General features: G+C 37.7%; 1 protein-coding gene across 2 annotated transcripts; it reads right to left on the bottom strand.

The window, feature by feature from the left end:
- Nucleotides 1-190: 190 nt before the first annotated feature.
- On the bottom strand, nt 191-27,866 carry LOC100690678 (MORN repeat-containing protein 4). 2 transcript variants are annotated; one of them, XM_005458664.4, is made up of 5 exons: nt 27,721-27,866; nt 25,993-26,067; nt 15,599-15,713; nt 10,491-10,600; nt 191-7,991 (listed from the first exon to the last, which is right to left on the bottom strand). In XM_005458664.4, the coding sequence occupies exons 2-5, from the start codon at nt 26,057-26,059 to the stop codon at nt 7,837-7,839; spliced, it is 447 nt and encodes a 148-aa protein (XP_005458721.1). In that variant the 5' UTR covers nt 26,060-26,067; nt 27,721-27,866; the 3' UTR covers nt 191-7,836. The 2 variants fall into 2 exon arrangements, with proteins under 2 accessions (XP_005458721.1, XP_003454180.1); XM_003454132.5 differs by having other exon boundaries at nt 25,993-26,064.

Here is a 27,866-nt window from a genome sequence, read left to right as displayed (position 1 = left end):
CAGCCGAGCTCCACGAATAATCGTTAGACCTGCCGAGATGTGTGATCAGAGTTCAAAATCCTTCCATATGTCTCCGCATGTGTATGCGTGTTGACTTGTGGTTGTGTGCACCTCTCGTTGTTGTGCCGTTCCAGTGTTTCATGTCTCCCTGCGGCCCTCGCACCACAAACACAAAAGGCTCACAATCTGGTTCAGTTTCATGCATTTTCTTTATTGTTTTGTCTGTGGATTCACTTCCATCTAAAATACCAAACGCTATTCATCTTTTGTTTCCATGACATCATCATCTTAACAACAAACTCATCAGAAACAACAACACAAAGTGACTTTATGGCTTTGTGACATCAGCGGGTCTCAGTTTCCAAATGTTTTTGCAGTGTTTAAAGGTGCTAAAACGGGACGTGGTCCCACGTGAGACGACATAAAACATGCATCTGTGAAATTTCTGAAAAAAGAAAAAAAAAACAGTTACTGAGATTTTATTTACAGAGATAAGTTTTGGTTATCAGTTGCCAACTTTGTCTTCAAGTTTACTTTTAGTCAACAATAGCTTTTGTTTATTTTTCATCGAAATGAATATTTGAGCTCACGACTGAACTTGGACAAATGATTAAATGCCTAAAAGGTTTAATTTTTCTCCTTCAGTTTTGATAAAAGACTGAAATGCTGCTCACATGTAGCTCATGTGTAAATGTTTACAGTATGGCACCTGAAAGGAGATGTGATTAAAGCCTCTGAGAAGCCACAAGTTGACCTGTGATCTGTTTTGCCAACATAGTTTCACAATAGGAAATGCTCTGTATTAGGAAAATTAAATTCAATCATGAGACAAGAAAAATAAATGCATTATGCAGACTTGTATCTCCTGAAAAAGATCATGGGGAGTGTTTACAATTAGAAAAACCAGTGAATGGACCTAAAAGGGGACCAATTTTAACCTCTGCATTGTGATTGGACTCTGGATTATTAGCCTGAGCTTTTGGCTCATAAGAATTTACTTAATATGTGAAACTTTAAACAGCATAACAATTGATGCGGAAACATGGGGAAGAACATACTAGGTCACCTTAGAGATTGCATTTTTGCTTAAAAAGGAAAGGAACCCTGACTATGAAAACATGTATAGATTGCATGAAATTAGTCTGACTTTCAGTTTTACTTCCAGGAAATACTTCAAGCATTAGTCATACTGGTCAGTGACCAATGTGCAAGGTTTACTGGCGCCTTCAGTCATCCTTTAATAACCAGTAATATTTCTGAGCACTTTTAGCTTCAAGTGCAAAAGGAGATAGGTTCCTAGAACCTAATTGCAGGTCTTTTGCAGAGTGTCTTTTCCCCACCCCCTCCCTCCTCTCCAACAGGAAAGCTGTAAAGCCTTCACTTGTTTCTTTTTAACTGGAAATTGCAAACAAAAGCAGCACACAGTGACAATTTTTTAACCTCTGGTTTGTTAGAAATTTGGACCGATTCAGTTTTTAAATGAATGAAAGCATTCTATGCGTTTTGACAGTGTGCTTTAGAAACAGCGGCCACAAGCTGAACTACTCAGGGTTCTTTTTAAGGCTGGTAATCATATTTTAGTGCAACTATTTTCAGTTGACAAGTAACTTTTTTTGCCTTAAACAGTAAATGTCATTTACTTTGTGTTGATTGGCTTCTTGACCAAACAGTCCTGAAACAAATCTAATCTGCCTCTAATCTGTGGAGCTCTCCTTTGGCTGAATTAGCAGACGTGCTCTCGTCAGGCTGTCAGCACACAGAACTGTGAGACGTTCAGTCTTTTTAATGGCTCAACAATTATTCCCTCTAAAGGGGTACTGCAGCAATTTCATATTCCACTTAAATGGGTGAAATTCAATCAGCAGAGGCTGACATATCCTGACTTTAAACTATGTCAACACAGGAGGCATAACATAAGCAGCACATTATCTGCTCTAGGATTCTCTGTTTCTACACAGTATGGAGGTGCTGGCTTCACTCAGAGCCTCATTCACAATGATTTTATTTATGTGCGTGAAATGGAAGAAAATACACTCGAAGTACAAACACACCTTTCTGGCCACCAAATGTGCAATACAAATGAAACACAAACTGCCTTCTAAGCAGAAAGCTGAACTGATTAAAACAGAACCATATCTGTTCCATCGGAGATCAGATAGACGACTGAAAACCATGCATGAAATACTTTCTCTGCAGAACAGCTATGCATCCCTAGTCTGGATCACGCCCCAATGCCGAATCCTAAATTTCCCATTATGCAGCTTGATAGGCTTTTCTATAACATAAAGCAAGTTCTGCTTATTTCAGACTAAATTGCCAGAGAGCCCTTTAAAGACACCAGTTTTACTCCAACAAAAGCTATTGTTGTATATTCTCATGGCGTATTTCAGGATAAAATCTCGACAGCAAGACCTGAGCCATTTTAATTTTTTCCCTTTGTTGCTGAAAACTAAAAAGAAATCCAAAAAAATCTCTAAAATCCAGATATTTTGGAAAATGTTGTGTAATGTTTCAGTTTCCATCTCTCAGGTATTTGAAATACTCAAAACAAATATGAAGGCATACTGTGAGTGAAGGCAGTGAGTTGGTTGTTACTCATCGGGCAATCATCTCACCAGTGTGATAAACTGGTCAACCACTGCCCTTCAACCCCACACTCATTTTTTCCTTTATTAAGCACAAACACAAAAACACACAAAAAGACAAAAAGATTTAAGAGAAAACAATAAGAGTAAGTAAAACAGTCAGCCGGTATTCAAAGTATTCAAAGCACAGTAGAAGAAGGTTTTTGTTCAGGCACTCGATTAAGTAACTGTGTGTCATTTTTCATAAGCAGCGTTGATTCGCTCACTTGTTGAACAACTGTTAAAGAGCCCTGGATTGCTCTCGCCCTATTTTCTCATTATAGTGGTGATTATGGTAATGGGCTTGTTTGTGTTTGTGCCGTACATAAGGACAGTCTAAGCGCAAGTGTGTGTGTGTTTGTGTATAAGAGTGTGAGAAGTAAATACTGTGGAACTAATGAAATTATAGACACTGATTATGTCTCCATTCCTCACACATGTGTGTGAATTAAGTGTCCGTTTCTCTCTGTACAGACTTAGGCAATGCCTCTTGAAACACACAGAGAAAAATATTAAAATGTACATGCAGCTCAAGACACCAAGAATAACAACAACAATGGATTCCTGGTGTAAATGAAACAGTCAGAGAGCCTCAGTAAAAAAGAAAGAAAGAAAACTGTCCTCAAAAATGGCATTTCACTGTTAAAATAACCCATTTAAAAGGCATCAAGTCCTCAGACTGTTAGAAATCCCACCTAAAACGGAATTCACGTTATTTCATTCCATCCTTTAGCAAAAAAAAAAAAAAACTGTCTGAACTTTGCTGATGTTCTTTGTCTTTATGTTTACATTTTGAGGAATGATCCAACTAGGCTGGTGTGTACTGTCCTTTTAAGAATATAAAAAATAAACCACAGCACTGCCAATTTACAGCTACCACTTGAAGTGAGATTCATGGTGGATTGATTTGTGTGGGGTAGCTACTAATAGATTATAATTAAAGGTTAATCATAGGCTATTAATTTTAATATTCACTAATTATTTTATTTATTTGATCATAATTTGGGGTTTAATAAGAGGAAGTGGTGCTGAAGCTATGGAAGGAAAAGAATTAACAAATAAAGACACAATAGTTTCTAGTAAGGACTAATCAGACACAATGTGCTGTTTACACTGCTGACAAAAATAACTGAAGAAAATGAATAAATGTGACTTTGGACATTTTGATATGGATCTTGCTGCTCTTTGATGCTGCTGTGTTTGCAAACAAGCCTAAAGGAAAGACTTCTTAAACAGCTGGAAGCAACTTATACATCAGCTGCAGTTCAAGGTGAGTGTTGTTCATTTAACCTGTTACAGTGTTTTTTAATGCAGTCAGTTTTCAGTTTGTACCTAATAATTTTAAAAATAAGTCTAAAATGCAAGAAAAGAAAAGGAGGACCTTGTTTGAAATGATGCTGAAATGTGCGGAGAGTCATGTTTCTGTGTACAGAATGTGTACACAAAATAATTTTTTAGGCTTTGAATTATTTCAATCACTGTTTTAAACTGAAGAACCTGAAGTAATGACCTAATATTTTATAAAGAGTCTCTATTTTTTCCCTACCGAGAGTCGTCAGAGTCAAATTTGATTAATAAGACTAATTTCCTGGTGTTAGTGTATCTTAGCACAAAGCCAGGGAATAACAAGAAAGAGCAGAATAGCTTTGTCTATAAAAAATCAAACTTTCAGTTAAATAAAATGTATATGGCAATCATAAAGAATTACATGAGAACTTAAGAATCACTCACTGCCCACTGGAAATTAGCTTAGCCTAGGAGAAGACCGAACAAAGGTAGCTTAGTTGTGCTAAAGTAGCTTAATCTGGCTTTAGCATCATACTTGGCACAGATGTGGACATGGCATCAAAACGTTAAACTATTTCTTAGCGTATTATTATTTATTTTAGTGATCTTAGATAATCTAGTGAGAATTAAGAGTTGAAATGCTTTGTTTTTAAATCAAACAAATAAAAAAAAACCCCAAAGAAAACAGTTCAATATTCCTGTGACTATTAATTTTAACTCAAGACCTCACATTCTCCTTTTATAATGTTCCAACTAGCTCTAAAAGCTATGGCAGATAGCATGTAACCTAATTCTCTCTTTAAGTCAATAAACTGTCTCAAAGCTACATTCTTAGAGATCGTTTGACTTTTACTGAAATGTGTGAATTCTGTTTTAGGGTGGATTTAGATGGCACCCTCATTAATAATTAATACTCATCACAGTGAACCAATGATTTCAGTCATACCCACATTAGAAAGCGTAACTTTGCTAATGCTGAGAGACAGTCATTCGTGTTAATATCACATGGCAACTTTTAAAGTTGAGGTTTTAAGGTGCATTTTAAAGGGTTTCATTATTCTCTTTGTTTTCTAAGACTGTGAAGGAACATGGGGTCATTCAGTTAAATACAATACACGACTATGTTAAAAGATTCACTATGAACATAGTCACAACATTTTTGTTTGAAATAATACAGTGAATAAGACTAAAGATTATTCCAGTGGAAACCCAGCCCACGTCATCCCCCTAATAACAGCATGCGTTTAACAGTTTCTGTTTGGATCCCAAAGCCAATTAAAAGGTGTAAGATGCTTCCATCACTTTAGCTCTTTTAGATGTCGCTGTCAAACTGGTCAGCAGGGAAGACATCAGCCCCCAAACCACATCCCAAATTAATTGCACACTGGAACATTCACGTAACTGACACTTAACTCCATTACACGTTGAATACCCCAACCCCCACCCACAACAGTACGACTACATTCACACACACATATATATAGCACATCTACACCAGTCTCATTACATAGATGGCCACTGATTCCCAGCAGGTATGATACACATAAAGTATGTGCTAGTTACTTTTTTTGTTTGGGGGAGGGGGGATAAGATACACAAACTGTAAACATCAGATGAGACTCCAAAGTGACATCAATAATTAAGGGTTGTGAAGAGTAAAAAAGAAAAGTGCATAAAGCACATTACAATATGTTTTACCTTGCTGGAAAACCTTGGACTATGTGAAGAGTTTCACTGCAAAAATACACAATGTTTTTGGTTCATGGATTTTGACATAAATTTAAATCACATTTTGAATTATGGACATTTAAAAAAGAGGCATAATCTTAGTGCTGTTTCTTAGAAAATGGCTCAAATTTCATGCAGAAAAAGGTCCACATAGTTCTCCCACGAAACCCTTCAAGTCATTTGAGCCTCTCCTTCATCAGATGGCTCTCCCTTTCACCTACAAAGCCTTTCTTTCCTGACAGAGCAGGAAGCTCCTCACCTCCAAATATAAAAGCCGGTGGAAGGAAAATCTTGCTTTCAAACAGAAATTGCATGCTATTATCAAATTGCACCTCCAAAACAGAAATTGCACTCATTATTGCAGCCTGTGATAATGCAGGCACTCCCATTCTCCTCACTATTAATCCCCATCCTCCACCCTCCCAGCTTCCTCTCTGATAATAAGCCACTGATTCGGGATCAGCTGCAGCCACTTGGCACTGTGTGTTTGGCACTGAGGAAGATGTTCCTGCTGTTCTGTAATCAGACTGAGCTGTAACGGCACTGAGTGAAAACGACCACCAAACGCTGCTCACATCGTCTCTAACCAAGGCCCTCCTGACATCTCTCTGACTCAAACTGAACAATCTGTATTCTCATTAGAGCACCAATAAGAGGTCAGAAAAAAACCACACATTTTAAAGGGAAGGTAGGAAACCCAGAAAGTACTGATCTGATGAGCTGATGTTCAAAACAAGTGCTGATATGAAAATAAACATGGGCTTTGATTTATTTCAGATTTAGTGGTAAGTAAGAATGAAGCCTGTTGACACCTTTTTGAATAGTTTTCCCTTATATTTAATTTGACTAAAAACAGACAATGCTTTGTTGTGTAAGATTCCTTAGAGCTGACCTATGTGGACAGTTTTTCAAGCAGTAACTCATTTCTGTATGTAATTGTAAATTTCATTCATACAAACAGTATCTGAAACTGTAAGCTTTGTTTATATTTTTGCAGTGTCAGCTGACCTCTGCTACACCGTCTCAAGCAATTAAGTAAATAACAGCGTTCCACTTATTCATGGTCTGTATTTCGACTCTAATTAGAATCACATGGCAGAATTCTTTGAAACTGCTCATGAAAATCTGAGACCTATAAAATAAAGTTTTTAGACATCTTGTTCCAAAAGTGTATGAATGACTAAATTTCCATGTGAAAGCATGTCAGTGCTGCTGAAACACTAATTCAAGTGTCTAGAATTGAGTACTGAATCTATTGTGGCTTTTGTTCCTGGTTGGCAAAATATGAGAAGTCACCTTTAAAGTAATAATCTCTTATTAAATCAAATACGTTTGTAGTTAATGAAAATGAAAATGTGCCTGTCTGGTGTTTGTTGGTTGTCTGCTGTGTAACGGAATAAAGTTACTTTTTACCACATTAACGTCCTTTGTCATAGACATGGTCTGTAGTGCTCTGCTAAATATTTGAAGACAAAACAGCACTATCTAACACAAGTTTTACATCAATAAATTTGAATAAAACTGTGATTAAAAGTTTAAAATCTTTGGTTTTAAACCAGTTATGACTTTTATATTTGTTAGGCTTGAGAATTCACAAGTAAAAATAAACATTAAATCAAATCAGAATCATTTGTTTTACTTTTGTTTATCTACTATTTACTTGTTAATAGTTAACTTATTCAGAAATATAAAAAGTCTCACTAATGTTTTTGTGCACTTCCACTTTGAAACATAAATACTGACTTCTTTTTTAAAATAAATTTAGGTCACTTTAAGCCCACATGTCAGATATTCTTTTGACATGAAACTCACCAAATCAGAGTTTACTGGAAAACGTCCACATGCACTTCTGTGTTTTGTCAGATTAACTGACGCTGAAACAGATTTAGCACCAGTGTGTGAACTGAACATTAAATCTGTGTTTGGCTCAGCAGATCCTGATTCAGTGGCTGTGTTGACACAAGTTAAGGGAGCCATTCATTTCTTCTCTGCGCATACTGCATGTTACATGAATGAGAGATAGAACAGACGTATGAGAACAAAATCCTAAAAGCTAACTTACCAGTCCAACAAAAAGTGGATGAGAAGGAACCAGAAAGTAATAAAATTAAAGGAAAAAATGAAATAGCTCAAACCAAGGGGGTAGTGGTGGGAGGATGATTCTGGTACTGGGGCACTGTGGGTGATGTAGTCCACGTCACATGGCCAGAGCTCGGGCCTTGGCAGCTGCCGCCTGTGCCCGCTGCACAGCTCCCTGGCTGTTCTCTCTCTTCATCAGCTGGCTGGTCTCAAACAGACCCTCGTGGGTGCCTCCTCCTCCTCCGGGGCCTCCGTCCACAAACGCCAGCACTCCTGCACCACACACATTTCTCATCATGCATTTTATCAAAGCAAACAGGTACGGAGGAAACTGACTAACAGCCATACTCAAGACACAACTCACTTCATCAAACAAGTGACACATGGCCAGAAGTGTCAGATCTGGCTGCCTTTATGGACTGTTTTGAATTTTCTGTCTCTGAAAATAACTGTCTGCTTTAGCAGGAAATGTAATTGCTGCCTGGATTAATGTTCACTGGCAGCGTGTCATGTTCTTGTGCTTCACAGAAGTCAGAAGCAGGGGGTTCAAAGGGTGGATGGTCCATGTACACAGCACAGACTTTGACTCTGAAGGCTGCTTTCGCATCTTTGGGACAAGTTGCCTGGCAACTAGTGGGGACTCCAGCAGGTTATTTGTAGCCTGCCACATAACAGCCCCTAAAATGACAGACTGTCATCTTTACTCTTGAGCTTTGTACAGATTTAACAAACAAGAAACAAAGTGTTAGCTTTGGCTTGAAATAATGTGGTAGGCAGTTGTTTTTTGTTACCTTTGCACGAGGCCAGGAGAGCAGTGTTTATGCTGAGCTAAGCTAACCAACTACTGGCTTCATCCAACAAGCAAGAGATGAAATCAGTTTAGTTCCCAACATGTTAAAATATTGCCTCAGTGTTTAGGAGATCACAAGACAAAAACAACAAAAGTGGATACAATACCAAACAATTGCTAACAGAATTTAAAACAGCAAAGAAAACACATTAAAAGCACAAATAAGTTCATACACAAAGGGGTATAAAAATGCCAGGTGACACAGGATGCTGCTTCTACTTAAGTAGTGTGTTTAAAACCCAGAAAAAAAAATCCACATTGCAATCCCAAGAAGATTTCAAGGTAGGTAATAAATAAATTCAAGAAGGGAAACAATCTGTAAGAAGTTAAAAATTGCAAGAAATTATTAAAACAAAGATAGTTGAATGAAATGTGTTTACATGTTGATCTAGAAGTTTTCCAGATTTTAAAAAACATAAAAAAGTTGACACTTCAACTTAAGCCTGATTTTTGTAACATTAAATGAATTTATTCAAGAAATGTCAGCTTTCCTCCTTCTTTATATTTTAAATGTTCTTCCTTACATTACTTGTGCCTGACTAAAATAAAACAATCACACCGACATAATAATTTTGAACAAAAAACTGAAAACTTGTATATCATTTGTATTGTAGTTCATTGTTTCAAAAATCTTTAAATTTGCTTAGTAAGCTTGCTCGTCTGTTCAGCTTCTCGTTACCACAAACATCTAATCAGCCTATCACTGAGCATCAGACACCGAGCATCAGAATGGGGAAGAAATGTGATTAAAGTGACTTTGAATGTGGCACAGTTGTTGATGACACAAAGAATTAAAGGAGTTCTGAAGGCCAAAAGGGTTCCAACCCAGCATTGGCAAGGTGTACCTAATAACATATCCAGTGAATGTATATCATGTAGTCAAAATATAGCTTAACACCTTTTGTATTATGGCAGATCACCCCACCCAAGTATCTTAGGCTTTATGTTAGCTTTTAGAACTCAGCAGTGTAGCAAGGAGTCACATGACCTTTGATCTTTGAAGTTGTTCAAGGCTGAGTAGCAACAGGAAAATATGTGACACTGATTTTTGGTGTGCTACTTACACCAAATACAGTACAGAACTGCTACTCAGAGTCACAACAACTAAGTTGTGGTCCTAAATGTGGCTATAAGAAACCATGACAATAACTTTAAGTTAGTTTTACATTAACTTTTACATTTTAAGTTAATTTCTTCATTTGAAAACATACATCATCACCTCAGCTGAGAGTTGGGAACTCGGGATAATAACAATTAACAAAAAAACACATTTAAACCACCGCTCGAACCAGCTCTGATTTCTGGTCTTCAACTGTCAGGAAACTGAAGGAATCTTTATGTTCCATCTCTATTTTTACGAGCACAAAAATCACCACGTGTCACACTGACACACTGATCCGCCCTCTCCACACAACAGCCTTCAAATAAAAAATGTGTTGATTACCTACAGAGACTCTGTGCCCAGACACACGATAGCTTCAGACCAGACAATTAGCACACTTCACTGTTTAATATAATTAAAAACACTTAAAGTAGTTGGAATCACAGACAGATAAACCACTGAGACTTGAGGGTTAGTTGAAAACATACATCTGAATTACTACCTTAATTTAATACAAACCTAAACAATTAAAAAAAAGCATAAACATTAAACTCCAGCAAGCAACACAAGCCAAAGGTCACCAAATTTAGATACTTTTAAGCTTTTCAAAATGTTTTTTCATAGACAGCTTTGCAATAAAGCAGGCTTCACTTTTAACTCATATAATACTGAATAATTCCTCCCAATGAAATCCAAATTACCTGATACATCATATTTAAAGGTAATGATAGAGTATGCAAAAACTAAGATGCTGGCAATGTCAATCTCAACCAAAATCTCTAAATAATCTAATAGTGAGTATCAGAATATGAGGTCTTACCATAGCCATCCACACAGCCACTTTTAAACTCGCCCTCAAACTTCATGCCATCAAAGCGAGTGAAGACGCCGACACCTTGAAACTTCCCCTGCACAAATTCCCCTTCATACCTAAAAACAATTCACATAAAAATGCATTTACATGAAAGAGAGGGGCAAATTCCAGTACTGCAATAACAGCACTGCAGAAGAGAAAAGGAACAAGTAGGTGAGTAAGGAAGGACATTTTTTTAAAAGTATGATTTTAAACTTACAAAAAATACAAAAGCTTTATTGACTCACTAATTCTGTCCTTGAATATTTAAATTACGAGTGGTACAAATGCACAAAAAGCTTTTGGACTAAAATGTAAAGCTGCACTAAAGTACCAAAGCTTTCTGTAAGCGTGTGTCATCTAAAGTTCAGAGAGGCAGCGGAAAAATGTAGTTTTTCAGGGTTTCTTTTAAGAATTTAAAATATGAAATGGGTTTTTTGTGGTTTTTAAAAAGCCAAATGTTGGAATCTCAACATTTCTTCCTATGGCAAAAAGAATGTGTTGATTAGAAATTACAACCAAAATAACTCCAGATAAAAGAAATATGTGAAGGACCACAACAAAATCATGTAGGAAGCAATATGGATCCATCACTATTGCTGGATGGTGTTGGGTGTAAGGCATTGAAAAGTAATTAGGGATAAGGAAACAGCATTAAAGGCTTTTTAAAAAACAAAAAACTATAATATGTAACATAAAGGATTAGTTTTACATTTCAGGTAATCAGTTATTCATGCAGTAACCTTTTTCCAATAGGGAGCTTGTTAATTCATTTCTCTGTGCCTTTTGCTGTTATGAATAAATAAATACATAAATACAAAGATAAATCAAGACTTTTGCTTTTGTCTCTGTTCATCTCCTTGGTACACAGCTAACAAGAGCAGAAAAACTCTGACGCACCTTTAAGCCAAAAACAGCTCCAAGTTCAGCTAAAAAGAAAGCTAGTTTATTTTTCCCCATAGATTGAAGTAAATTCAATAATGTACAGTAATCTACACACTCATTTCTCTCTATGAGAAACAGAACTAACACGAACAGGCTAAATGCAGCTGATACATAATGTAATCTGAAGACATGTGAAAGACTTCAAAATTAACGGTTGAATATATGACACCCCGAGGCAGCTGCTGTTGTAATTTGGCGCTATATAAATAAAAATGAATTGTCTTGAATGACAAATTATACCATCATACAGACACAACCACCAAAATGTAAATTTTATATATATTAGGGCTGTCAAAATAAACGCGTTAACGCAAATTAATCCGCCATTAAGGTCAACGCGATTAAAATTTTTAACGCAATTAACGCATCTGGAGTGCAGAATGACTCAAAATTCCCCAAAAGTTTCTGTCAACGCATTTCGGGCAGTTTGTCCAAGTAGAGTTACCTTCGCACATGCAAATGGGCAGTTGATGTGGTAGTGATGGGCAGCTGGACCAATGAACTGAATATGGAAGATGATAAACGCACATTGGCCCTCTCGATGGGAAATGAGTATTAAAAAAGTGACGGAACAGTTGACCGACATAAAGTATTATTCACATTGTGCAAAAAGGAATTTTCTTTTCACTGAAGCACTTCCAGGTTAAAATATCACATTGACGCAAAGCATACGTTAGTCGGGGATGCTGCTAGGACTTTGGCTAATGCATCACCCAGCTTGCGACAAACCACTCATGGAGCATCGGGGACTCAGTAAGTCTACCTCGGACATATTGACTGACACAATTGCCAAGTGGATTGCAACAAACTGCAGACCTATTAATATTGTTGAGAACACGCATTTTACAAAGCTTTGGTTCCTCATTTCAAGGACTTGAAGTGCCTTCCCAAGAGTGACAGAGAGAGAGTGGATAAATGTTTACAGAGTTTTTTGTTTTTTTGTCTCATGAACAGACCAAATGAAGTGTGATGTGGAGGACCCAAATGAGACAGATTAATCTTAATAAAAGGTGATTTGTTTATTAGGCTGATAATCCACAAACAAAAGCTAAACATAAAAAACAAAAAGGAACTGAAAACACTGAATTACATGAACTAATCCTGGAATGATAGGAGGTACAAGAAACTGGGAAATACACACAGGAGGGTGATTAGAGAGTGGAAACAGCTGGGAAACAAAGCAGGCAAAAATCAGGCATAACAGGACAGGGAAGGCAACGCTGAACATGAAGCACACGAGACATGGGACTATCAAGATAAACGAGGAAGCACAAACACTGAGAGACTAAGACACATGAGCTTGACACAGACAAAACATAAACTAAAATGGAGACACGACAGACTTAACATGGAAGATACTAAAAGACAAAATAGTAAGTAGACAGGAGGGGGACGATAAAGGGAACTAATAACATGGAAAACAATATGGGAATGAGAACAGCTCATAGACACAGCGAAACCAAAGCATATAAATAGAACCTAGCAACATAAACCATTTCTCATAACTCAAAACAATAAATAATTAACAAGATCCCAAAACTCTAAGCGCGAAACACTGTATCAAAGAACCAGAATCATGACATCTAACATCTAAAAACATCTTATTGAAATTAGAATGGTTGGTGAAATCAAATTGCCCTTACAAAAGCCCCGCTGACACAAACTAGTAATGATATTGGTTATAATTTACATACATATATATTGAAGATGCAAACAAAGAGAAAACAAGTAAGGCTTGCCAATTATGATTTAACTGCAGTTTTTATGTTAGATGTCAGATATTTTCCATCTATTTTTAATAACTGATTGCAGACCTTTTTAAGGCATATAGTCTGTTACTACTAACCCAGTCTGTTTAACTACACCAGACAGTATTTCAGTGAAGGAGCCAGAACCAGATCCATGCTGTATTGTAGTCACTGCTTTACAATAAGCTTAGCATGAATCTAAGTGCAGAGTGTCAGCCTTTTTAACACACAGCATGAACACAATTACTTCAGTGTCAAACAGGCACAAATTAACAAAAGGCTGAACTGCAAGAGAGCAAAGTAGGGTTAAAAAATCTGCAGGATAAGAAGGATGACAATAAAAAGCTGAATGTGAAATTCGTCTGTAACAGTCTCTTGAGTGTTTTTCCTCTGCATTGTTTCTTTAAAGTAATTGCAACTTAGTGCGCAAAACACCGGCAGTGCAACAGGAGATTTGCTCCTTTTTCAAACAACGCTGGGCTTCCAATTAAACTTATTGTAGCTTCTGTGAATTCAAGCTGAGTACAGAGTTCATCTAAACTAAAAGGTTTCTCAGAACTCGACAGGCAGTAACTGAAAAGATATATGTTCACTTTATTATTCACGTAACCTTTAAATATTATTCACTTAGCCTGAAATACATATTTTAGTGTTTCCAAAGCCCTTGAAGGATTAATCAGTTGTTTTTGTCCAAACAAAAATACAACATATGGCATTGAACAGGCAATACTTTGCTTCTTTATCCTATGCCGTGCTCTACTTGAACACTTCACCTTCTCTTGAATTAACTGAATCTTTATTGGGCTGACATCTTTTTTTATAAATATCTTAGGTGACAAAGCCAACAGAGAGATACAGATAAAATTCATGTATGAGGAATAAATAAAGGGAAGCAGCCAACAATAAAATACTCAACATATTGAGGCGATGAAAGCGCTCAAAGTATTCTGAGGTTAAAAACTTTTCTTTCCGTTTTTTTCTTTTTCAACTGCACAGGTCATTGTGCTACAATCTGCTGTGTATTTTTTTCTCTGCTTATTTCTCTTTTTTCTGAAACTGGGAAACTAAATGTTCAAATAGTGCACTGGCTTATTTCATTATATGTAAGGACACAAAAAAGATTGACCCCTTCAGTCACTAACAGTCAACAGATTCTTATTAATAAAACATCACCTGCTTACATACTCTAATTTTAGATGAATTGTTATTCAATCTGCAGTAATTTAAGCTCTGTTTGGACCTCTCCATGGAAATTCTAAGAGGCAATACGAATAACATGACATGGAGGAGCTGGGGTGGTGGTGATTTGTAAAGCAGCTTGCAGAGGGAGGAGCAACTGTTTGCAGTTTGATCAGTTTAATTAGTGCACTTCATATATATAGTCATATATATATGTCTTCCTTACACTGTTGTTGGGACTTTTTATTTTTCTGGCTCAGCTTTTCAGCTCCACCTTCACTACTTTTTCCACACTAAACTGTTCTACAAGGTGTGCGAATGTACAGCAAACGTAGGGGAGGGCCGAGTTGTATCACTAGATTTAATTGGGCAATACAATGTTGGTAATGACAATGAACAAATAGGCTGCTGTCAGTGCATGTAGGGCGGGTGCGCTTGAATGCGTAGTGTGCCAAGACGAACGATATGCTCACTTTGTTATGTCTGCCTTTGGGCCTTCTTCAAAGAAAGAAAAATAAATATGTTTGTTGTTTATTGTACCCATGTTCTGTAACTGATTTTTGAAAACTCCTAAACAACACAAATGTTTGCAGATTTCTTGATATTGTCCTCTGTAGGACGGAGAGCAAGGCAGGTAAAATAATACAGAGTAGGTCTGCACTGGAATATTTTTTCATTGATTTTTCACCTCAGCTTTGGTGTGTGACAGTCCTTTCCTCACAGCAGTGGTCATCATACTTCAGTTAGCTGCATTGTTCTCGATGTCTTTATGATTGGATATTTTTAATCAACAGAAGCAGAGTAGAAACACAATCCATCCCTCTTTCAGCTCTGTGCAGAAGCTTTTTCAATCACATGTACCACCAAAGTTAGACTGTTGAGATGCTGTTGTACTCTTCTACTGTTGTATAACTTTCTCACATTGATTATTTTGTATGGAAATAAAGCTGAAAACCAGCATAAGCATTATGTACATTAATTTACAAGAATTTTTTAGGATCACCACCTCTCAGCACAAAGTCTTTGGGACAGCTCTAGAGTGACGACATCTACATCTGACAGAAGTAATAAAGGAACAAATCAGACATGTTTCATTCAGGAGGACATTCCTCCTGTACGACATTCTTATTTGCAGGTGCAGAGTTTGCAGGTGGAGAGTTTCAAGGTTTAACAACCAGAGTGCGCAGGAAGTGACTGACAAACCTGGAGCCGTCAGGAAAAACCAGCACCCCACAACCATTGAAGAGGCCATTTTCAAACTGTCCAGTGTAGCACGTCCCGTCGTTGAAGGTCAACTGACCCAGGCCATGACGGAGACCTGCAAGAGGATAAAAATCACCTCACCAATCACTTCCAGAAAAATAAAAATCTAAGACACGAGCAGAGAGGTTTTGGGGGTTTTTTTTACAAAAAGTATTTGAAATCCCCACTGACTACATACTTTTGCACAAATTTCCCTCCTTACATCTCCTATTTTAAGTTAAATATACTAATAAGACGCTCTCAGGATTATCTCTTTGCACCACCAGGAGGCTCATGGTCATGAGCTATGGTATCAGCTTTGTTGAAGAAGAACCAAACAGTGCTCATGGATGCCCTCTCCCAACCTCACAACTGAAATGCATTTAGGAAGGCTTCACTGAGCATTTTTGAATTAAAACAAAATGGAAAACTGAAAGCTTTTTCATAAATGAGTGAGTTTATTGGTCTTCTAAGAGCTTCCAATTTGTTTATGAATGAATGCTACAATGTATGAAATGGCACACAAACCTTCAGGCCATGCTTCCTTCCCCAAGGATACAAAACAAAATCGGTGTGTAAGGATGTTACTGAGACGTCACAGACACAGATATTGAAATGTAGAAGTCCATCAATGAGTGAAAACAAAGATCCTTTTATCCCTGAAAACAGGACAATTAAGGGCTCATACCACCTATATGAGCTGATTGTATCGCGTGTGTTTATATCATCCTGTATTCTCTCTTATAATTGAGAGAAGATGACATTTCTTTAACTAAAGAAATGAATAAGTGGAACCACGACAGACAGGATTAAAGGAAAAGCATGACCATGAACTTCCACCGTGGAACAAAAAAAGCATAGTTTCACTCATATCTTCACAGTTCTGGCTGTTAAACATAGTGGCCTTAACAGGATATTGGTTTATTTGTAAAACATTGGTCTGCACAGATATAAGCTTGACTTCTGCACATGAAGACCCAGGTCAAGACGAATGTTTTGTTACCTCTAAAGAAAGACCTAAATTAAATTTCTTATTTTCAAATGACTAGACATAGATATTTAACATTTTCTATCACACATTCCACAATAATCTGTTCTTGAATGAAAATAAGCGGTGATGGGAAATGGGGGACCTCATGACCTGGCACATGGATGCTGTCCTGATACCTGTAGCTAGAATTTCTTAGTGTTGTGTTTGTCTGCTCAAATATTAGTGCAAAGAATCCATATCAAACTTCAAAAATTGCTGCCCTAATGTACTATGGTTTTATGTATATCCTTATGTATCCATTTTAAATATAAGATTTTACATTTAAACCTGCTTCAAATTTCTTTTTTAAATGCAAAAACATTTTGTCAAAAGATATATATGGCACAGTTGTTGCCAACTGATATTCTCTGCTGTGTGTAAAAAGAGGAAGATTTTGGAAAATTAAGCATCATTGCCTTGTCGCCCAAAGTTAATCTCATCCAAATATGGTCACTTCAAAGAAAAAAAATTAAAAAACAACAAAGAAAATGCCCAAAATGCACTGACGCTTCAAAAGTGAGTCCGGAAACCAAATGGTAATCTCAGTGTGGCTGTGCACATCTTTTCGATACAGTCTATGCCACTTACTTTAAATCCAAAAGTTAATGAATGAAATTAGATTGATACAACTGTCATACACTAATAGAAACACTATGTATCCAATTTGTTTAAATAAATGCAACAACAAAAATGTACTTGATTTTTTTTCCTAAATTAAAATCCTGAGGCAGCATCTCAGCAAATAGTATTGTTGTTCACAACTACTGTTTTAAAACTGTTCATAGAATTACACGAAACTCTAAATTTCAGAAAGTGTCCTCTGATTTTTTGCGCAGTTGCTGCTTTCAGAAAGTGTCCTCTGATTTTTTGCGCAGTTGCTGCTTTATGTTCACTGTTTTCTTTAATTATTTATGCACTTGGTCTGAATTATCCTACACAAAACAAAATATGTATTAAAAGCATTCAGACCCTTTGCACTATGCAACACTGAAGACTCAAAACCTCACTGGTACCTGGATAGTTTTCAGTAGAAGTCATTTGGGTGAAGAAAAGAGAGAGAGCGAGAGAGAGATGGCAGATGTGTTATTATACTTTAATTAGATTTTGGAGTTAGCAGATTGGGAGATTCATAATTGGTGTGAGCAGACAAAAAGGTGAGCTGCTAGCTTTCATTTTTCACCTCTTAAAATGTTCCCTGAGAGGTGAGACCCAATTTTCCCTCTAATTCTCAGACTAATTTCCAGCATCAGGAGGATGGCAGTCGATGAAGAAACGGAGGGAAAAGGAGTGAGCATTTCTCCCTGCCAACCTCTATTAGCAAGCCCAGCGGGAATTAGCAGAATAACTGGATGTGAGGCACAGTTGGACACGGGCAGAGGAGGTCCCGGTATGCTCGTGGCAGAGGAAGAGGATTTAATGGGAGCTCAAGTGGCAAGAAACTGGTGGAGTGGAGAGAAGAGTGGAAGATTGGGGGCTTCATATATTGAAAGGGAAACGAACTGTTGGCAGGGGTGGGGCTAGTGAGTGTTGTCCCTTACTCACAGCTCATGGGTAAATTAGGCAGTCCATCTGTCAGGCCTGCTTAAAGTGCTGCTCTCTGCCTAATCTTAGCAGGGTTTTCATGGGAGATTTGGAGAGGAGATTTGGCTGAAACTAAATCTGGAGCTCTGCATTCCATTTTCAAAGTCGCTCCAAAAGATCCAGAATCTATATATATATGCTGATGTGTGTGTGCGTGTATTAGCTGGAGATCATAAAGCAAACAGTATGAATAAAGAAGACGGCCAGCAGCAGTTTAAATCCAACTCTTCAGCCTCCATGAACCTTGACAAGCGAGTGAGACCCTGAGGCAGAAATTTCACAGACTAGCCGCTGAAATATAACAATCTGTTGGGTGTCAAAGAGGCTCCGGTGTGCCAACAGCAGTATCTCCCACCAAGAATTTCAACAGCTGTGTTATAGAATGAAATCGAGTGGTAGCAGTGTCAGTGTTTTGCTGACCACTATGAAGGTTTCTTTTTTCTTTTTTTTTAATGAAGGTACAGATTATCAGCTGTGGCAAGGGACAGTAATTTCCTCTGTCTCCTCCAATTTGATCCCTCCAGACTCTAATCTGCTGTTCAGCTTCTTTGTAACGCCTCTCTCCAATCTTATGTTGGGTCATGGTCTCCAGCTAATTACGGTTTAGCTGAATTTGTCCGGCTTTTATGTCAATCAATAGCGGTAATGCATAGATGTTAAATGACCACATGGGCAAAGTACAGTAGTAAATGGCTTCTGGCTGTGCCTTGGCTGTTGTGTTGTGGATGCACCCGACCTACTTCCTGTAACCTGATAGCTCCCGGGCCTGTGTTCAACCAGCGCACTGCTGAATTATTCATGTGACACCGTAGACCTCTGTCTGACACACACCTACATGTTTGTGTGCAAACAGTGACTTTGCATGCATGGACGCAGAGACAGGATGCGCAATGCGCATCAGTCTGTGTTTATGACAACACGGCGATCAAAACCCAATTGCATGCTATTGCACCAATTCAGCAGGGTTAATACAAATTTTCAAGTTAAAATAAATAGAATGTGCAAAGTGTATATGAAGTGTATTTATGTAACATTGGTAAAGGTACTATATTCATCTGGCTTATGCTGAAGATAAGAACGAGATGCTTGGGGTAGAATCGAAATATCAATAAAAACAAGGTACAAGGTAATATTTTACTACAGATATGGGGTCGAAAGGTCAAGGGTGACCATTCCTGTTATATTTTGCAATATGTTTTGAATAGTTGAAGTTAAAAGAAGGACGTGGACCTTGTGACCATGACTACATGATTTTCATCACAATCTATGCTATAAATATTAACTTTAATATTAACTATGTTTTTAAAAGTGACAAGAAACTGAAGTGATTCAACACTCCAGAAGTTATATGATTAAAAGGGTCTTTTTCCATGTGTTGGTTCTAAGAAGAACAAACTAGCTTGGGCAAAAACTCTGTTAAATCAATCTAAAAAAGTCTGTTTTCAAGTCCATATTTTTTTAATTCTTGCCTTCTAGTAGAGTAGATTTTCAGGATTTACAGCTCAGATAATCCTTATTTATCCTATACTGGGCCTTGGTGCAGCCCTACATTTCATTCACTGTCTGTTCATGTAAGCTGTTTTAGCTCCTCCCAATTAGGCAACTTTATTCGCATTGGCTGGCACTCACAGAAAGAACGTTTCAGCAGCAGCTAGATGGCCCTCCTGTGCTTACAGTTTAAGCTGAGTTGACCATATTAGGAATATGCTCTCTGTGACATCATATATATTCAGTAGTAGAAAAAAAGAGATGAGTTGTCTGGAGCCTGAGCTTTGGGCTCACACATTAATTATGGATGCAACTCTTTCTATAATGCAGTAATGTAACATATTGCTGTACTAAATTCAGTAATTACATTACTACTTGCATTATAATGGTTCTTCAATTATCTGCACATTGGGAAAAAAGAAAAAAAGTCATAAGACGTGCCTTTTTTTCCAGCATGCTGGCACTACAATCAACGAAATTTAGTTTCTGCGGTGGAAGAAGGAAAATTCATCTACAGCTTATAAAATCAGAGAAATGGACACCTGAATTTTTATTACATGAAAAGACAAATGAAATGCGATAATAAAGAGCAAACTGCATCCAGGACAGCTGCTAATAACAGGTCAGTTGCACAGACTGTGTGCCAAACCAGTGATTTTAGATCTGAGTGGATGCTGACACCGGCCAAGGAGCCAGAGCCTGATCTTCAACAGGTAACCAAAGCAGAGTTGGCTTGTAGAATTGTAATCTCATGATCTATCCAGACCTGTTTCCACAGTAGAAACAGCAATCTCTATGTTGATCGCTGTGGAGTGCTCTTTTGGGCTGGTTTTCAGCTTTGCTTTCAACTTTGTGTTTGTAATTAAACATTAAAAGGAAGATCTCGTTGATGTGTTTCTTATTAGGATAGGGACATTTCTTCAAAGAAAGGAAAAATAATGTGTAATACATTAACTTATTTTGGTAACAAACTCTAAACCGTATATAACACATACAAGGTCCCTGCTCCAAAGGAGTAGAAGTTTATTTTACAGAATCAGCTGCTGCTGCCCTGTTTTTGAAGATCCATATTGAATATATACTTACATATACATGTAAATAAAATGTCTGGAAGAAATCCGAGCAGTTCTTGCCAATGCAGCACTCCGTCTATTAGTGAACTAATTTTTTCTCACTTTGTAATGTCTGAGCTAAAAAAAAATTTTAAATCCACCCCTGCTGTTTACTAAAACCCGAGCATATCAGTGCATCACAGCCAAAACCAGTTTAACAGTTTTTTGCTAATCATACGGAGAACATATGTTTCTTCCCGCAGCCTCGTGCACACTTCAGTGCCAAACTTTTGTTCTTTGTTTAACCTTGCCCTAAAGGTTGTCTGACTGTTTTTGTTATAGTACAAGTGCTGGTTTAGGTAGTGTGATATCCTGTCTCAGCAGACTCACTGGCACCAGATGGTCCATATGTGCATATGTGTGTAGATTACTTACTGACTTTAGCTTGACACCTTTTTCTGTGTTTTTTCCCCTATTAGATACAATCTGTTTGGGTGAGAGTGCAGGTTCATTTCAAAAGTACTTTTGCTGTTGTGACTCACTTACAGTACACCCACTTCTTTCCAGACTCTCCATTCTGACATGAAATCCCACATTAATTAAAAGCTGCTGGAGTTAACTTTCTTTTATCATATTTTACTGACATCCCTATTATCCATTTATCCTAATAGGTATTCTCAGGGGGGGATTCAAACTGAAAACAACGATGCATTAGAACAACACATGGGGCTGTGGTGGTGGCGGTGGGGTGTTGTTTAAGAAGCCAGTGAGACGATAAAATGCAATCCAGGAAATCCAGCAGGAGTAAGATTAATGCATTTATGAGCTTATTGAACACCCAAACTCAATGAACACCTGCTCTGTAGCTACACGTTTCATTTGTTCATTCATTACTGTTATGACTGTAAGGTATCAGCACTCATTCTGTGTTTGTGTCACACTGGGAACTTTTTAGATGGACAGCTAGGGCGCTAGCCCAGATCAGCGACAAGCAGAGTCTTATTTAGGATACAAGCCTGGAAAGAGAGTTTTTTTTAAAATAAGATACTCATGGGGCTGAGGTATGACTCAACTCAAATATGTGAGGAAAGGCATAAACAATTATGACACCTGAACTTGAAGCAGTTTCAGAAGAATCAGGGTTGGATATTGTCTACTTTGCTCTTTTCCCATGTAGCACACAGCATGAGATGGTTCACTTCAGTTGTGTTCTTGCTACTGAAAATACTGTTTTGACCAGGGGCGTGCGAGAGGCCTCACACGTGATGCCCACTCAGTGGCTATGAATTTACCTGGAAACTATCTGGGCTTACTGTCACATGGCCATAAATCACGTGGACTTTGTATTAGGAGCATGCCAGGTACAAGGCTGTCTGGAAAAGTTTTGGGCTCCAGTTCATATGTAAACACACTTATACAGTACTGTAACTATGTAGGTAACACTATAAGGTTCAAAGTGCTGTAAGATTTTTAAACAAAAATTCAAAACTGGATATTTGGTGTGATTTCGTTTACCTTTAACATAACAACACTAACTGTATATAAAACCTTGCACAGTTTATAATGTAAGTTTTTTAAAGCATCTTTTAAAAACTTGCACATTTGTAATTTTAAAAACTTGCCACATTTGTAGATGCTGATAACTGCAGATACTTTGATTTTAGAACTGTTTAAATGCCCCCCCTTACTCTACTGTGTGTGGGAAAAGACTATAAGAAAGTACATCCTCTTTCATTTCTAAGGATTTGAGTACCAGGACGTAATGAAATTCATCTGATCCTTAGCACGTAGGTCTTAAAATTAGTTAAATACAACCACAAATGAACAATAACATGACATATTAAACTGTTATTTAATAAAACCTAAGCCAAAACACAGAAGCAGTGTGTGAAAAACTAAGTGTACCCTTACTGTTTCCAATGGAATTAAGAATGTAAGTACATGTAATGGGACAGGTACTGCAAATCAAATGCACTTGGTTAATTGATCACCAATTGTTGCTGCCCACTGGTGTAGGAAGGGTTTTAAAACAAATGAAAAGACCAAACAAGTTTGGCTTGTTTGGGAAGGGTTGCCAGGAGAAACCCTTGTCTTTCAGCATTGTTGCTAAAGTTTGAACAAACCACAGGACTTCTGGAACAAGGTCTTTTGGACAGACAGGCTTGAGGTGGAGATGTTGGGCCGTAATCCATAGCACCACATTTGGGAAAAAACAAACAAAGCATTTCAACATAAACACCTCATACCAACTGTTGGAGATGCGAACTGATAAGAATTTAGCAATTCCAATTCCACTGTCAATATCACTTATCGACTTGATTTCTCATTGATTCTCATTAACTTCACTTTAAAAGTCACCACCATCACTACACAGCATATATAAGATATATTACTGCAAATTAATTGCATGCTCTGTTATAATAATCATATTGTTTTTGTGTTACGCCGTAAAAAATGACCTGAAACCTATTGTCTCATAACTGCCAGTTGACAAGATAAACCTATAGGCTACAGTCCCAAACAACAACACAAATCCCTATCCTAATGATGACAAACACACATAATCTTTGTAATCTTTCTCTTAGTATTTACTTGTGAACACAAAGCTGACAACACAAAGCAAAGATGGAACCCAGCACAGCGAGACTTTAAAGTGATCACCTAAGTGATTCTACTTTATAAACCTGAACAGGTAGAAATTGTTTGCAGTCATGCAAACAGTCAGGCTGCAGTCTGACTGCTCATTGCTGCTTTTATTACCTGTTGAGGTTCAAGGTCTGGCTGCTGGGCTGGGGTCAGCATTCACTCAGCTTTAATATCACTCTGGGTTCTGCTAAGGCTTGTAGCGTTAACAAGCCTTAGCATGCTTGTAAACCATCAAAGTTGTGTTAACAGCATAATGCATTTCTTTCTGTTATGGATACAGTTTTAACTTTACCATCAAGCTCTGGCACACGAACTAAAATCAGCTGATTGTAGAGCTAATGCAAGTGGAACCAATAAACGAGATCAAGCAAGCAGACCAACAATTCCAAAGGAACTGAACTGGTTCTTTACAAGAACCAGTACTTATTCCCCATTCCTACCAGCATGGTGGTGGAGAGATGATGATTTGAGTTTGTTTTGCAGCTTTTCAGTCGCTGACTCAAATGTGGGCCCATCTGTCTTACAGCTAAAGCTTGGCACAAATGTGGTCATGCAACAGGACGATAATCCACGCACACCATCAAATCTACAACAGACTGGCTGAAAAAGAAAAGGATCAGGGTGTTGCAATGGCCCAGTTCAAGTCCAGACTGAAATACCATGAGAGGACTTTAAAAGAGCTGTGCGTACATTAATATCCAAAAACCTCAATGAACTAAAGCAACCCTGTCAAAATCCACACAACGATGTGACAGACTCAAAGTTATACAGAAAATGATTACCTCAAGTTATTGGTGGTAAGGGGAGTTCTATAAGCTACTGAATTATGGAGCGTACTTAAGTTTTCCATATGCTGCTTCTGCATTATGACTTAGTTTTTTACAGAAATGATGTCACAGTAAAATATGGCATGATTTGTAGTTCATTCACCTCAGAACCAGATGACTTTTATTATGTCCTAATATGTAAAATCTTAGAAATGAAAGAGGGTGTACTTTCTTTTTACCATGACTATAAATATCTAAAGAGGCTTAAACCTTTGTGGAGCACTGTGCCTCCACAGGACATCACTTAGACAGTAAAACGCTTCACAGTGGTAAGGCACAGGGGGTGGAAAGTTACCCTGAACTGCTGAAGGCTCTAGATATTGTTGGGTTGTCATGGTTTCTTTGATGGTGCAGTGCTTTACAGTTTAAAAAGTGAACTGGAGGGAGTGCTCGATTATTTGGATGTCACACTGTTCAGCCTTTCTACAAGCACATGAATGCTGGGGTGGAGGCTCCAACTGATTATCAAACTTGAGACACATTTTTTTTCTTTCTTTCTTTCTTTCTGTTTTTTCTGTTTCCTTACCACCACAAGATTTTCACTTTTGAGTCGTGTGGTACTTTTTTCAACACGCTAATTCTATAATTTACTTTTTTTTCTTGAATTACTATATTTTGAATTCTGTTCTTGTATTCTACCAACAAAATAAAGTTTCTATACATCCCGCGGAAGTACTTTTGATGGTATTGTATACAAATATAATGTGATTTAATAAATAACAGATGCATTTTAAGTTATTACCATAATTTTGATTTAGAAAATAGCATATCATTCACATTAAAAAAAATAATTACATTCATACCTTTATCATACATTGAGATGCATAAAATTTGCATCAGCCAATGTTAACAACCTCCTTAGGGAGAGACAGGTGAAAACCTGTGTAATTTAAACTTCTCGCATCTTCAGCCTGCTGTTCCCTTTGACATTCAGAAAAAGGGTGTGAATGCATTTTTAAAAAACTGCTCTAAATTAAATAAATTCCGCTGTAAGAAAAATATGCTGTGGATCCTATAGAAATGGTGTGTGTGTGTGTGTGTGTGTGTGTGTGTTTGGGGGGGGGGGGGGGGGGGGGTTTGAAACAGGCAGTGCATGCAATAAAAGCCTCAAGCATCTTGCAACTGAAGGAATTTTACACTGAAGAATGGTCAAATATTTCAGCAAGCCGATGTCAGAGACTGGTGTACTATTATGCAAAACGCCTACAAGAAGTTATTTCTGCTAAAGGGAGCCAGATAAGCTTCTGAGGCTAAAGGTGTACTTACTTTCCCCACAGAAGCATGTAGCATCTGTTAATATTTTTATTGAATAAATGATTGAAAAAGGTAATGTTCCTCCTTTACCTGACAGCAGTGTTTCACTTAGAAACAAAAGCTAGCAATTTCCAAGGGATGTTTTCAAGGTATCCACACCTGGGAAAATTGGTCCCCTTGATTTCTGACTCCCGTAAAATTGATGGTAGCGATATTACTGTACAACTGTACAGAAATGTCCCTGTGCCGGTAAGATGTCAGAATAGATGTCTGTTATTTTGAATAGGGCATAAGTCAAGCACGCCACATATGTTACTGCAGATTATGTATAAAATTTTTACGAGCATTATCATATTATTATTTGGTTCTTCCCTTGCCTGAGCATCAGTCTTAATCACATTATAACAACACTTGTGCTGTTCATGAAATGTAGTCAGTGGTGGAGGATGGGCGGGTGACTGAGCAGGTGGGTCTTGCCTTCTTTCCATTCCCCGTGGTACTCCTCGCCGTTGGAGTAAGTAAAGGATCCTCGTGTCAGGGTCATGGGTCCTGCTGCCACACATGACACAAAGAACCATTATCAGGAGCTTTTCAGCTGTAGTTTTGGCATTCTGATACACACTGAGCTGGGAGTTTATTAAATAATACTACCACCTCTCAATCTACCGTGGGTTAATTGCTAGCATTTGAATACTGCAGCCAGCCTGCAGGGCAATCAAACTCAGATTATGCAGGCAGGACCTGCAAGAAAACTACACATGCACAACTGCCCCCACTATTAGAAACTTGCTCAATGCTCAATCACTGCTGGCTAAAAATCTGTGGACACCTTAAATTTACACTCCTATGTAAATAATGAACATCTGATTTCAAAACCACCGGTATTAATCTGCTACCATAAGAGCCTTTGTTATTCTGGTATCATGTTTTCCATCAGACTTTGGAATTTGATTACAGGATTTACAGAAGTTAATTTGTTTTACTAAAATCTCACATTCTTTGAATGTCACGTATCTCATATAGTTTCTAAAGTTGAGACTGGGGTAAACCAGACCATCTTTTCTACACCATGTTTCTCTTTTTGGGACACACAGCGGTTTGAAAGCAGAAAGTTTCTGCATGTTTTTCTTCAATCTATAAAGGTCAACAAAAAATCTTTCTTGCACTTACCTGTCTTAAGGTTTTATAAGACACAATGGTTGCAACTGGTTTTATAAGATCATACATGCCACAAGTGTTTTTCTCTCTATACATTCTAAATATTTGGGGGTCAGGTGGTCACCATGTGGAAAGATGTATCGACTGTCTTCATCTCAAACAACTTGGTACAGGATGTTTCCTTAAATATGAGATTTCAGTGTGAGATGACCTCAACAACTACTCATTAGGTTTATTTTTTTATTTATTTCTATATCACATTCACAGCTCCCTGTATGGAATTTCCAGAGTGACAATCCAAGAACATTTAGGCAATGCATCAGTACATGAGCTATAGCATGGCAGCAGGGGAAGCCAGGCTCAGATGCAAAAGTGTGACTTTTGCTAAACATGTTTGATACATTAACTCACACTGCACATTTTGTGGCTTCTCTGCTTACACTGTATGGGTTAACTGATGGTTACCGCTTAGAGATAAAACTAAATGTAAATCCTGAACAAGACTATAGTTGCACAGTAGGCTAATTTGCTGTTAAAAGTGACCGGTTATATCACCTGTTATACTCTTCACCATCAATTACATAAAAGAGGTAACTTATTTTTGGATTTCTTTGCTGTGATAAGAGGTATTATTTGTCTACTGGTAGTGTTTAATATAGCTATATTATTATAACTCTAATTTTACTCAAACACTACTACACGGCTGTGTTTATTGTGATTCTCAGTGGCATGCCATCTTCTTTTTGTTGCTTCAAAATGAGTATGTAGACAAACAGCCGCTGAAAGGAGCATCAAAGAAACATTTAGGCGACTCCATAAAAAAGAAAACACCCAAGGTCCGTTTATTAAGCAAAACAGGCTAATTGTTCAATGCCAACAGGCAGCTGTCAGCAGACGGGAGGAGGTGTGCGTATCCCTCCATCTAATGTTGCCACAGTAACGGCGCCCTAATCCCTTTCATCCTGCCGGCATGACGCTGTCAGCCTCCAAAACACACACGCATTCACACGGTGAGCAGGCCTGGAGACAAAAAAAATAGAATTTTACCTGTTTTATTTAAGAGCAGCTCAGCCTCTTTTCTCTACATCGCTGAAAACAAGAGAGCAGTAGGGGGATAGCGACTATTTAGCCTTTTTTTTGTAGCTGTTTGTTTCCTGGTAGAGCTGCCTCAACGTCGCTCTAAAGCACCGGTA

This window comes from Oreochromis niloticus, linkage group LG6 (assembly GCF_001858045.2).
Source record: "Oreochromis niloticus isolate F11D_XX linkage group LG6, O_niloticus_UMD_NMBU, whole genome shotgun sequence".
Taxonomy (NCBI): domain Eukaryota; kingdom Metazoa; phylum Chordata; class Actinopteri; order Cichliformes; family Cichlidae; genus Oreochromis; species Oreochromis niloticus.
This window is presented reverse-complemented; position numbering and strand designations above follow the sequence as displayed.